This window comes from Aulostomus chinensis, chromosome 2, assembly GCF_037954235.1.
Source record: "Aulostomus chinensis isolate RoL2024-O1b breed Wild chromosome 2, RoL_Achi_v1.0, whole genome shotgun sequence".
NCBI lineage: Eukaryota > Metazoa > Chordata > Actinopteri > Syngnathiformes > Aulostomidae > Aulostomus > Aulostomus chinensis.
The window spans coordinates 23,856,915-23,869,885 of record NC_141321.1 but is presented as its reverse complement, the minus strand read 5'-3'; the positions used below and the strand labels follow the sequence as shown (position 1 = coordinate 23,869,885).

At 46.1% G+C, this 12,971-nt stretch overlaps 1 protein-coding gene across 1 annotated transcript; it reads left to right on the top strand.

Annotated features, from left to right (window-relative positions):
- Positions 1-6,059: 6,059 nt before the first annotated feature.
- On the top strand, positions 6,060-12,191 carry LOC147269496 (delta-like protein D). Its single transcript, XM_086196280.1, has 11 exons — positions 6,060-6,113; positions 6,313-6,615; positions 7,310-7,370; positions 8,096-8,353; positions 9,691-9,751; positions 9,883-10,013; positions 10,110-10,279; positions 10,390-10,606; positions 10,711-10,890; positions 10,975-11,722; positions 11,865-12,191. The coding sequence occupies exons 1-11, from the start codon at positions 6,060-6,062 to the stop codon at positions 12,157-12,159; spliced, it is 2,478 nt and encodes an 825-aa protein (XP_086052406.1). The 3' UTR covers positions 12,160-12,191.
- Positions 12,192-12,971: the final 780 nt, after the last annotated feature.

The window sequence follows — 12,971 nt, the reverse complement described above, 5'->3', positions numbered from 1 at the left end:
CTGACTAGTCCCTTTCTCACTGGAACTGAACTCAATAATTGAATCAATTCCATGCAAAACATACAGAATATGTGATGCCCAAGTTAAACTGTGCTTTTAATCTTGCATTGGAACCAAAGAAGATGACATTTGAGAGAAATATTAAGGCTCAAAAGCCACAAAAGACTAATTTTTAATAGAGATTACAGATTTCATACGGATACAACATTTGTCCCCTAAGTTTACTTCCAGCCTCTCATAACAAGGTAACAGGAATCTTGGATAGAATCAGGTTTAACAGGCTGTTACAATATCCTGCTGCTGTACAGGTGTGGTGGAAGTGTGTCTCTTATTTAGGCTAGCAGGTGGTGTAAGTTGCTACATTCCTGATAGAGATGGAGGCAGCCTCATGTCTTTGTAGCGCACAAGGGGGAGGGACATGAGGCTCTCAAGTTTCTGACATCACTGTTGTTGCTGGGGGAGTCTTATCCATCAAGCCCACCCTACCACACGACTTGCCTTTAATCATCATAATCAACACAATCAAGACCCTCGCCACATAGATCTGTCTCATGTTGCATATCACCTGAAGAAGCTTACTACCTGTAGGTGGCGCTATGACTGGGAATTTAATCTGGTTTGAAGATGTCTTCAGGTTGGGACTATTATCAAACATGTGAAGTTTGGGAAAGATCTGACCATGTGGGGTCCAGTTACAACAATGTTCAATGGCAAAGTATCAAATATGGCTGCCTCGCCATGGTAACAGCATTTAATAAAAACTTGCAGTCTTCACAGTCACACTTCAGATAGTTCTGAAGGAATTTCTTGCCAAATGTGAGATGTCCTGGGGTGAAAAACATCTGGTGGCGTTATACCAATCTGTCAAAACAAACCTGTGAGTTTGCCCCAAGCCCATCCAGCAGCTCTCTGCCAAGTTTGGAGAACAGTGGCTTCCTAGCTTTGACATAATCCTGCTGTCAGACAGACAAATGCCACTGGAAACGTTGCCTCCTTGGTAGAGATAATGCTCAAATTAAAACAGGTCATGAATACTCATATTTAACGAAATGCACAACTTACGACTGTGTTTGATTAATATCCGAACCTACTGAAGAGCCCCTTCAGCACCACAGACAGCTCATGTCAACCCTCATAATTGAACTGTGACACTCACAGCATGAAGACAGTATAAAAGGTGCAATCTAGGAAAGGTTTGTGTCTTAATACACTCATATTGTGAGAGCATCACTGCCTGTTCCACCCTGTACTTGCTGGATCTTCCCTCATGACATGTGCTCTTGGTTGCCATGGAGACTCACTGTTTTGATCAAAGACAGGGTGCGCATGGATAAAATGAGCTGCTGACATGTTACTGAGGCACAGGGAGCCCGCCTCTCATGCACTGGGTAACTTTTACAGCTGTTTGATGGTCGTCCTTCTCTTCAGAATTCTCTTTTGTAGAAACCAGTACCAGTTTCCCTCTAAAACGCCACTCTGGATCGTTCTCTCTCAGTCTGAAAGCAGCACTCACTGTGACCACGTAGCAGATCTCTTTCTCTACCTTTAATGTCCAAACTGTTCCCCTGCAACATAAGCTGGTGGTCTCATACGCAGTGGAATTCAGAAATTGATCATATCACTGTATTTAGTTATCCAGAACACGATGAAGACTAAATCTGGAGGCACAGACGTTTATTTTTAAACCATTTCAAACGGACACAATTAGCGCTGAACAATTAAATCAGAATGTTATCAAACTGCAATATAACCTAATCCTAATCCTCTTTTCTCATTGTATTGTATCTTCCCATCACTTTTTACACAAACAAAACAATCAGTTTTTGAGATACTCTGCTGACTCTGATATCCACACACTGATGGTCCCATTTCTTCCTTATTTAAGCTACATGATGGTTGAAGTGAGAAAAAAAAGTAAATGTAAAAAAAAAAAAAGTATGTTAAATGATGAAATATAAAGTATTACTAGCAGACTGCTTTGTTTATGGTTGCGTGGGAACCAGCACATACAGACAGTTACATTTCTTCTGGCTCAAATGATCTGGAGTCCAGCTTCCTCCCATCTCCAGTGAACTTTGATTTCTCTAACTGACCAGACTGCAGGCTGCCATGCTCTGTGCACCAGTGTGTGTGTGTGTGTGTGTGTGTGTGTGTGATGGTGATGATGCAGAGGTTCCCACGAAGGCCATCCATCCATCCATTTCTTGGCACACACACCAGCCATATGGCCACCTCATACCGTTGCATGCCTCCACTGTGGCTTGGCTCAGCGACAGAAGAGGCAACAAGTAGCTTCACCTACATTTGGTGTGGAAACAGTGGAGGGACGACTGGAGATGACACACGAGGGAGATTTAAGGGGAGAAATTATTTATATAGACATGAGGGGAGCCATTTGCTTGGTGTTGTGGTGTTTGGCGAGCAGATGGCCAGGGCTCGAGGAGGGGCGTGTCTTGTCCTCGCGACCCTTCACAAATCACACGGTTCTCCCCCGAGGGGCTCGCGACTCGTTGTTCAATGAGAATCAATGGGAATTACTTGGCGAGAGAAAGGGATGAATGGGCGGCGGGGCGCGAGACCTCTCCCTTTGTTGTGCCCCTGCGTGTCACGGAGCTCCTGGTCACACACACGCGTGCACACGCAGCTACACGTACACACGCGGACAATAAGCAAAGCACTTCAGTTAAACAATCGACCTCCAGTTAAACACTTTTTCTTCTTCTTCTTCTTCTTCTTCTTCTTCATCCTCTTCCTCTTCTTCTTCTTCTTCGTCTCCATCGTGCTCACGTACGCGCACATGCACGCGCGTATATCAGGGGATCAGAGGGGAGGAGTTTCTGGGGTTTCCTTAAGACACAATCAGAGAATCTCCCGGCGTAAGTTGTGTTTTGGGGGAAATCTTATGATGCTGGTGACCGGGGGGTTTGGAGGAGGAAGATGGGGGGTGGGGGTGGGGGGGCACTTTCCAGCTCACCATGCCTCTCAGTCACGCTTTGCTGGCGTAATCGGAAAATGTGTGCCACGTCATGGTGATGAATGACTGATAGTATATTGGCCTAATACAGAGAGGGAGAGAAAGAGCAGGGCACCTCTGAAAGTCGGGATGAGTGTAAATAAAAGGCTTCAAGAGAGGGATTTTACGCCACGCCACATAGGAGCTTTGTAAACCTTTGAGAGTGTCTACAATGCTCGGGCTGAAATCAACTGGTTAAATGAAATGAGCAGCGTCCCATAGCTAAACACACAGTATGTGGAAAGGCTATGGCAGGCGAGGATAATAGTGTTGAAGTTTAAGGTTAAAGGCCCTTCAATCGGCCTGAAGGCGTGTAAAAAGCACATCATGGACACGCAACCGCATCATGGCTTTTCATTTGTCTGAATTATCGCCTGTTGGTTGTCAAACTTATGCTGATTGCAGAAAAAAAACATACCAGCAAAGACTTCTTCAGAGGCAGCAAGAATGAGGGTTTATCCTTAAAACACAGTGTGCAGACTTCCAAAGTGCAACAATGCAGCAGCTCAATTAGAGCTGCTAATTAAGCCCCCCCCCCTTTTCCTCTGCAGTGTGATAATAAATGTTCATATAAAAAGCCATGTTTCATTCTGCCATGGTTTTCTCTCATTCAGATTATTAGCATCACTGCTTCAGCGCATTAATAAAGAAATCAGTCAAAGGAGGCCCTTCCTGGATCATCTGACTTGATTGACAATCAGCAACTCCCTTCACTGCCTCTTTTTCTTTTTTGAGAGATTAACCCCAGTAATAAAATCACACCTAAACACACATTACACACAAGCAGGTGGCCTCTCCGTAATGAAATCAATTCCCACCCTCTGCATTGAGCATGCTACAAACTCACAGATCTGACCATTATTAGATGAACTAAGGTTTACCACAAATGACTAACAGAAGTTTGATCGCACTTTTTTTGTTTAAGCTTTGACCTTCAGGTGTCTTAAACACATCATGGCAACAAGTGTGAATTTTCCCCCCTAATACTCTGTGTGCATTTAAAGACAGTGGAGTGGCGTCAGCGTAATATGAGAGGGATTCAATTGTAGGTGCATGTAGATGTAGTACTAATGGCCAGGAGTGTGATCTCTCTCAAAACTCTCTCATCTGTGTTTCCACTTTAACCTAAGATGAAGGACTCCCTACTTCCTCCATCTCTGCTGCTAAACCACAAAGTTGTCCATTGATTTTGTCACAACAAGCAGGAGGAGTTTGCCTGTGTACAATTTCTAAGCTGCATTTTCATTATCCAACACTGAGGATATTTCAGTCCTGACAAAACTGACAGAATTCAACACATAAAGTTCTGAATGACCATTAGTGACCTGTGTAACATTAAACATGCAGAAACAGTGATATTTTTTTCCAACAAATCAATGTGCCATTCTCTCTCTCTCTCTCTTTCTCTCTCTTTCTCTCTCTCTCTCTCTCTCTCTCTCTCTCTCTCTCTCTCTCTCTCTCTCTGGTGTTGTATTATTGTGGGAGAGCAGGTGCTGCCGGCCCAATTACCATACAGCTGAAAGCACAAAGAAAAAACTTTACTCTCCCTGTATGTCCCCCCCCCCCCGTCTTTCTCCCCCACAAAGTCCCTTAATGACAGCCACGCGAGTGACACACCACCAAGTCTCTTTTACTGCCTCTACCAAAGAGCGAGTACGGGAAATACACGGGCACGCAGTGAGCGAACACGATGTGGGGGTGTTGGCCTGTAGTCATGTGAGGGCATCCGTGCGTCTTTGCGCACATGGTTTAGAGGTCTGTTCAGATAATACACATTCAGATTTTACACGGAAGTACAAATACAGCTGGGCTTCATCCACTTAATGCGGACCAAAATACAATTTAGAGTAGGACGTGAATAGGGATTCATAAATATGCACCCAGGCTCTGTCTTGATCGAGTTTGACACATTTACACCACCGGAGTGCCACCGTGTCCATTAACCTACATGCAAGATGGCACTCTGATGAGTGCGCGCTTGTTGAGGTATGGTGTTGGACATAATACGCAGAAATAGGCTAAAGATAAGCTCATCAGAGCAGGTCGACTTGTTTTGTAGAGTGTGAACATGTGAAAGCCCCGGCAGGGGTAACACCATAGGAATGTGGCGGAGCAGATGGTCGTTGTAACACAGTTGGGGCTGGCTGGCAGGCCGGCCGGCCCCGGGGATCAGGCTTGACTAGAACCCCAAATATGAGATGCAATATCAGACTGGCTGATGCGTGAAAGACTGATGCGATGTGAAGGATTTCGTGCAGAGGTTAAGCAAAAGAATATGTCGGAATGTAAATGGGCCCTGCGTGTTGTGCTGTGGAGGGAGGCAACACGGGAAGCAAGGGGTTGTTGCACATTTAACAGCTCACTAGCCATTTGGTCTGTCCCTTTGAGAGAGCCAGGAGAGAGGGGGAGTGGGAGGGGGGCGGGTTTAGAAAAGTTGTGTGCACCCCCTCCTCCCCCTCCTCTTTCTTTGTGATGGCCCCGGGGCGGACTTGTGGTGGCGGAGGGAGGGGAAGAAGAAGAGCAGAGGGGCTCATTTGCATCTTATTACCCTTTGCCTACTGGCTGGGTATAAAACCCTGTGCAGGGCAGAAGACTCATCAGACATACGCAAACCAAGAGAAGCAGAGAGCGAAGAAGACTTGTTTCCTGTGTTTAGGATCAGCATATCATTATCAATCAAGTGGAAAAATAAACAAGGCCATCGAGAACTGCCTCTTTCTCCTCCTGCGCACTGATTGGAATTAACTTTCTTTCCTTCGGGGATTTCATTAACGCTTCTTCAAGGGGACCCTCCTGTTGCGGATTAATTTACACTGTAAAACGTTCATTTTTTTTCATCCTGTCAGAAGCTAGTGCGTCGTATGGGGAAATAGACGTGCAGAAGACAGACGCATCCACAGGGAAAAGTTTGACTGAGTCCATCTACTCCCCAGCGCGTCACCTTGACGGCAACGTAACGGAAAGCTTATAAAACTTTCTCCATGATTGTTTGAGACGAGCACGGACCTGTGGAGCTTTCACTGCTTGTTGAAAGGCTGTCAACACAATGGGACGCCTCTGTCTGCGCCTTCTTGTCACTCTCTCCCTACTCACCTGCCAGGTAGGTCCAATCATTATCAATATTCAACCATATGAAATGTACATGTGTGTTTTGATACTTTTGTTGTTACTAAAATGTTTTATCGTTTATTTTATCCCAAAAAAATCCTGAAGTTACTTTCATCCAACACACAGGGCTGATCATTTGTACGCGCGTGTGTGTCTGTGTGTGTGTGTGTGTGTGTGTGTTACCGCGACAGGTTTTAAGCTCCGGAGTGTTTGAACTGAAGCTGCAAGAGTTTCTCAATAAGAAGGGGGTGACGGGGAACACCAACTGCTGTCCTGGAGGCTTGGCTCATCCGCAGGGCCACCAGCAGTGTGAATGCAAGACCTTCTTTCGGATCTGTCTGAAGCATTACCAGGCCAGCGTTTCTCCCGAGCCTCCATGCACTTACGGCGGAGCTGTGACTCCGGTCCTGGGTTCCAACTCCTTCCAGGTGCCGGAGACCAACGCGGAGAGCTTCACCAACCCAATCCGCTTCAACTTCGGTTTCACATGGCCGGTAAGTCCCACTTATGCAATGTAATTTGATAAAGATGAAGAATAAGTAAAAAATTGACACTTTGCGATAGTCTATATATAGTTTTTATCACCACCCCCCAAAAAATGTTAAGCTTTGTTGCATCAGCAGCTGCTTTTTGAGATTTCTGTGGATATTTAAACCTATAACTGATGCATGTGTTTGTGTTGTATGTATAGTTTATCGATATATTCTATCACAGTAAAGGTAATAACTTCAGTGGGAAATATTTGCTTTGAAGAGCGCAAAACGCAGCAGATGCTCCCAAACTTGTGAGGGTCTTTGTCAGCAGTGTGTGAGAGGGGCTATTGTAGTATTTCTCTTTGGTATAGGGGAGGGGAGGAGGGTGTTTGTGGGGAGGGGGTGAGTGTTTTCACCAAACGCCTCTCTCCTCCGACCAGGCGTGGTGGGAAATTTAACATCCTCTGAGTTGGCACATCATTGGCAGCACAGCGTGAAATTCCGCCTCGTTTGGTTTTACGGCGGTGCCATAGTGTGATAGTAGCAGGGCTGTGAAAGGGGAGCAGGTAGTAGCCCTTATTAGGCCCCTAATCAAGCCGGGAATTAGGTTGTGAAGTTTATTGGGAGGCCTCCTAATGGCCCTCCGCTGCTCTGAGGAGGGAGGGAGGGACACCTCCAGGCCCAGCAGCTGTTGACTCTCTCTGTCTCTCCTCAGGGGACGTTTTCACTGATCATTGAAGCTCTGCACACCAACTCCCTGGACGACCTGACAACAGGTGGGTGACAGCCAGAACAGGCAGCAGTGTAACTGGCACACAGGCCAGGAGGCTAATGGTGTTGTCTTTCACTTTTCACTTACTGGTCAGTCATTAATGTTTAATAGGCATAGACAATGTTACATTTTTTATTTACATGCAAATCTTATTTTAAAATGAATGAACTGTTAACTTACCTTCAAGTGTATGATATTCTATACACATTAATGCTGATTTTCCAGTTCAAACAGCTTATTTGGAGGGGGGTATATTTGTGGACTTACTTGAAACTGATACCTTTATTCAGTGTGTTCTAGTAGTAATTGAGTAAAGACATAAAGTGAGGGTCACTCATACTGATCCAGGTTCAGTGAGGTGGTGTGATATTTTCTGTTAACTTTATATCCCCCTCTTATCACCGCGCTAATGATGACTAACTGACCAGAGCCAAGAGAGTAGTGATAAAGAAAGATGGTGGTCCCTTAATATGAGCTGTCAGATTTTTTTAAGGATACAAGGAACTCTTGAAAACAAGTGTGTTTCAGAGAGAAGTAACAACCGTAAAATGTCTTCATATTAGGCTTTTTATTATCTTCCCAAAACAAAAATACAACTTTGCCTGAGTATATTTGTCCAGTAAGAAGTCTACTGAAATCGAAAGACCAAAAACAGCCCCACTTCTAGTGTACTTCACTAAAAATGGATCATAAATAGGAAATTAAAAGGTGCTTTCTTTTGTTTTCTAGACAACCCAGAGCGTCTGATCAGCAGGATCACCACCCAACGTCACCTGACAGTGGGAGAAGAATGGTCCAAAGACATGCAGATAGCGGGCAGGACCGAGCTGCGGTACTCCTACCGCTTCTTGTGTGATGAGCACTACTATGGCGACGGCTGCTCCGTTTTCTGTCGGCCCCGAGATGATGCCTTCGGACACTTTACCTGCGGCGAGCGTGGAGAGATCATATGCAACTCTGGCTGGAAGGGACAATACTGCACTGAACGTAAGTTCTTGTCTAGTTAATATTTGATTAACTGACAGCTGCTTGTGAGATAGTAAAGTTGAGGGACAAAAAAAAAAAAGAAGTAATTGATATCACTGTTGGCTTAAAAATTGTTTTTTAACTGTCACAACTCAAGATCTATGAACTAACAATGATAAGGCAAAACTCTGAGGGTTTGAAATTTCTTTTCAAAGTTAATTTCCCCAACAGTCACTTGGCTATCTCTATTGTTTAGGGACTTTTTCCACCTCCTAATGCGGGGCCCGTGTGCAACAGGCGTCAGTTAGTTATCCCATAGCACCAGAGGCCTCCATTCTAATGAGCCGCAGTGGCTCCTCGGTAATTCACACGCCGCGTGCCTTCCATTAGACCACTGGGGCCTCCTCGCCCCAACCCTCCTCCCCGATTGGCCAAGTGGGGGTCCTGTATTGTTGTGGCTCAGGCTTGTGATTGGCCAAGCGGGGTTGTGTATTGTTGTGGAGGGGGCAGCTGCTCGGTGAGAGGAGACAATGGAGCAGCTGTCTGGTGGTTAGCTCCACACAGACCAGCTGGCCCTGGGGGGAGGAGGAGGGGAGTGAGGAGAAGAGGAGAGATGGGAGGAGCAGAGGAGGGACATGGAGGAAAGGAGAATGCTGAAGGGAAGAGGAAGAGGAGAGGAGGAGCAGAGAGGGCACAGAATGATGGAGGTGGAAGGGAGAAGAGGTGGATCAGAGGGAGGAGGGGAGAGGAGAGGGGCCAAGGGTGAGAAAAGGGACTTCAGACCCACAGTCAAGGGGAGAATGGAGGCTTTGTGTGGGACGCTTTTGTGTTGGAGAGCAACCATGTTAATGGAGAGGGCTTGTTGGCTGGTTCCCCCTTTGGTGTCCAAAGCTGCTGTAGCTGCTAAATCTTGAAGGTAAACAGTCGAGCAAACTGAGCTGCACAGTTACATTGCTGCCTGTGGTCTTTGTCAGGAATGACCTGATGACTCTGATGACCCTCAAGATTTGATCCTGCTCCACTTTGGCAGCCCAGTGTGGCCCAGAGGGTCTTAAAACATCAAACGCACGCCTCGGGTCTCCTGCTGGCTGACCCTGCTGTAAGAAGGGCATCTGTGTGTTTTATTGGACTCATATCACAGAGTAAAAATAGAGACAGTGTCTGCTGGCACAGAGACAGGTGGGCAGGTAAACAAAAATGACAGGAAGGCCACCAGACAGACAAATAGATAAGGAAGCCAGGGCGCCAACCAGCAGTTTTAAAAGTCTCTGTATGAATGGGAGATTGATGGAGGGCAAAAACGTGTTTCCAAATCTTACTTTCCCAGGATTCACCTGTCATTTTCTTCCTCTCTGCAGCAATCTGTCTTCCTGGCTGTGATGAAGAACATGGCTTCTGTGATAAACCCGGAGAATGCAAGTAAGAAAAAATGTTTTCACATCTTCACTGTCACTAAAATGACTCTCTGGATTCATACATTGACTTTTTTTTCCCAGTGTATTTGTATTGGCTCTGTAGCTAACGGCTTTTAATGAATGTTGTGTCGCCAGGTGTCGTGTGGGCTTCAAGGGACGTTACTGTGATGACTGTATCCGTTACCCAGGCTGCCTCCATGGCACCTGCCAACAACCCTGGCAGTGTAACTGCCAGGAGGGATGGGGCGGTCTCTTCTGTAACCAGGGTGAGTCTTGAGTGTTACTATTGCAGCCCTCTGGGACTCAATCAACCCTCTTTCACATTGAAATAGTGTTGTAACATTGTCTTTACATGTTTCTAGATCTCAACTACTGCACACACCACAAACCCTGTCTTAATGGAGCCACCTGCACCAACACTGGCCAGGGCAGCTACACTTGCTCCTGTCTCCCTGGATATACAGGTGCCAGCTGTGAGATCCAAGTCAATGAATGTTCTGGAAACCCCTGTCGCAACGGAGGCAGCTGCTCTGTGAGTATCAATCATGAGGTGATTAGTGTGAGAGATAGCTGTTGTGTAACTATAAATGTTTGTGGAAACAAGCCTGTTAGTAATCATGGTTTATGTTCTCTCCAATATAGGACCACGACAATACCTATAAGTGCACCTGCCCACCTGGTTTTTATGGCAACAATTGTGAGCTGAGTGCAAGTACCTGTGCAGATGGGCCTTGCTTTAATGACGGGCGTTGTGTTGACAACCCTGAAGGGGGCTACTTCTGTCAGTGCCCAATGGGATACGCTGGCTTCAACTGTGAGAAGAAAATTGACCACTGCTCCTCCAACCCCTGTTTAAATGGTAGGTTGTCATCTGTGTTTGGTAGCCTACCTTCACCTATAATTACACTTAAACCTACAAGTGAGGTATCTGAGGACTGACACTTATTCCTTTTCCCACTGCAGGAGCAGAATGTGTGGATCTTGTGAACTCCTACCTCTGTCAGTGTCCTGAGGGGTTTTCAGGTCCAAACTGCGAGGACAGCAGCAGCAGCAGCATCTCTGGATTGTGTCTGTCTTTCCCTTGTCAGAATGGTGGAACGTGCCAGGAGGGAGTGAACAGCTACACCTGCAATTGCCCCCCAGGTAGGACAGCACTTTGTGTTTATGTTAACACAGTTATGTCTTTATGTAGTTTTATGTGGGACTGAAATTCTACTTCTTCTGCAGGTTATGTTGGCAAAAACTGCAGTTCCCCCATCTCCCGCTGCTCTCACAACCCCTGCCACAATGGAGCCACTTGCCACGAGCGTAGTGGACGCTACGTGTGCGCCTGTGTACCTGGCTATGGCGGTCACAACTGCCAGTTCCTTCTACCAGAGGTCCCCAGGGGTCAACCGGTGGTGGATGGACCGGACAGACGATATTCCTCCCTGGAAAGTGAAAATGTTGAAGACACAGATGATGATGATAACAGATTCCCCTGGACAGCTGTGTGTGCTGGCATCTTCCTGGTTCTTGTGATGCTCATTGGGTGCTCTGTGCTGGTGGTCTATGTTCGGGTCAAACTGCAGGAGCGACACAGTCACCACGGTGACAGTGTACACAGTGACAGCCACGAAACGATGAACAACCTGACAACCACCAACAATTGCCTCCGCAGTGACAAGGAACTGGGTGCTATGATGTCAACTTCGATTAAAAACACCAATAAAAAGGTGGATTATCATTCAGAGCTAGCTGGGTCACTGGGCGGTCTGAGTGGGATCAGTGGGATCAGTGGCCTCAATGGACTTGGCGGATCAGAAAAGCATGGTTTCAAGACTCGCTACTCCAGCGTGGAGTACAACCTCGTCCATGAGCTGCGGCCAGAGGATCTGTCACTGTGTAAAGAGGAGGAGCACGATGAGCCCGAGGTTAAATGTGAAATGTTGGATGAGTCAGACACAGAAGAACGATACAGGAAGAGACGAAACAGGTACGCAGCTGTCAGATAAACCACAGCACCATACTGCTAGTGATAATTTCAGGTCTGAGAATGTTGATTTAACAGCCTAAGGGCATTTTAACCAACAACCAGGGCAGCAGTTGCTTAACTGTGTATTTCATTTGTTCCACAGTGACGCATCAGAAAAGAAACTAGAAGAGTCGCCGAGCTGCAGTGATGCAAAGTATCTGTCATCCAGCGATTTGAACCATCATGCAGCCAGCGATCTCAAATACCAGTCAACCAGTGACGTCAAATACCAGTCAACCTGTGACGTCAAATACCAGTCAACCAGCGACATTGACTACAACTGTCCCAGTAGCGACAGCAGGTACCAGTGTACCACCGACACCAAATACCAGTCCGTCTACGTCATATCAGACCAGAAGGATGAGTGTATCATCGCCACAGAGGTGAGTCTCACTTAACTAGTGGATATTAGAATATCCTTTCAAATAGATGCACGGGATGATTTGAAATTTCCCATCTGTGTTATCAAACCAAATATAAGTACAAGTATTCTGAAAACTCTCCTTTTCTGTATTGCAGGTATGATAGACCAGCTCAGACCAGGTTCCTCTGGTGTATTGTGGTCCCCACCAGCCCTGAGCAGTAGAGCTCAGCTTGTCTCCAGGAGGTTTTACTCCTGCTGTATGCTGCTGTTCCCTGGAATCTCCCGGCGGACTTTGAGCCAAGGTGACACTGAGCCAGTGTGGAGTCAGTACAGGCTTGGCATCGACTTAGTACTACAGTAGTACTACGGGTGAATATTGGACATTTTTGACCTTAGATGAATGAAGGTCTAATACTGAGTCAGTGCTAAGGACAAAGTACCAGAAGAGAGTAAAAGCACTCCAATTTGTACAAAACTGTTTATAGAAACAGTGCTAAACTGGTGCTCAAGACTGCTCAAGAACTTGTTGCAGAGCTGACGAACTGACAGATTTACCACTCACGCCAAGGTGGATTCTTTGAACTCTTCTCCTGATGAACAGTGGAACATCAACTTGGATGTTGACAGATGTTATTGTAGTACCGTGGAGTACTGATTCAGTGAACAGTGTGGTACCTTTGGAGTACTAAGAACTTTTGAAGTACTGTTGTAGTACTAATTTGTGCTGTGTTTTTTGTTTAAATACAGTGTGAACGCTGTCATAGATATTTGGCAGTTTGTGTTTTGTGCAGTGCTGCAGAGTAGAGGATGAAGAAGTCGACCACTACAAAATTGAAAACAGTTGGA

Excerpts from the sequence above, each read along its gene's own strand:
- LOC147269496 (XM_086196280.1), top strand. The coding sequence starts at position 6,060 with ATGGGACGCCTCTGTCTGCGCCTTCTTGTCACTCTCTCCCTACTCACC. Across the intron at positions 6,114-6,312 it reads TCTCCCTACTCACCTGCCAG|GTTTTAAGCTCCGGAGTGTT; the intron begins GTAGGTCCAATC and ends TTACCGCGACAG. Across the intron at positions 8,354-9,690 it reads GGGACAATACTGCACTGAAC|CAATCTGTCTTCCTGGCTGT; the intron begins GTAAGTTCTTGT and ends TCCTCTCTGCAG.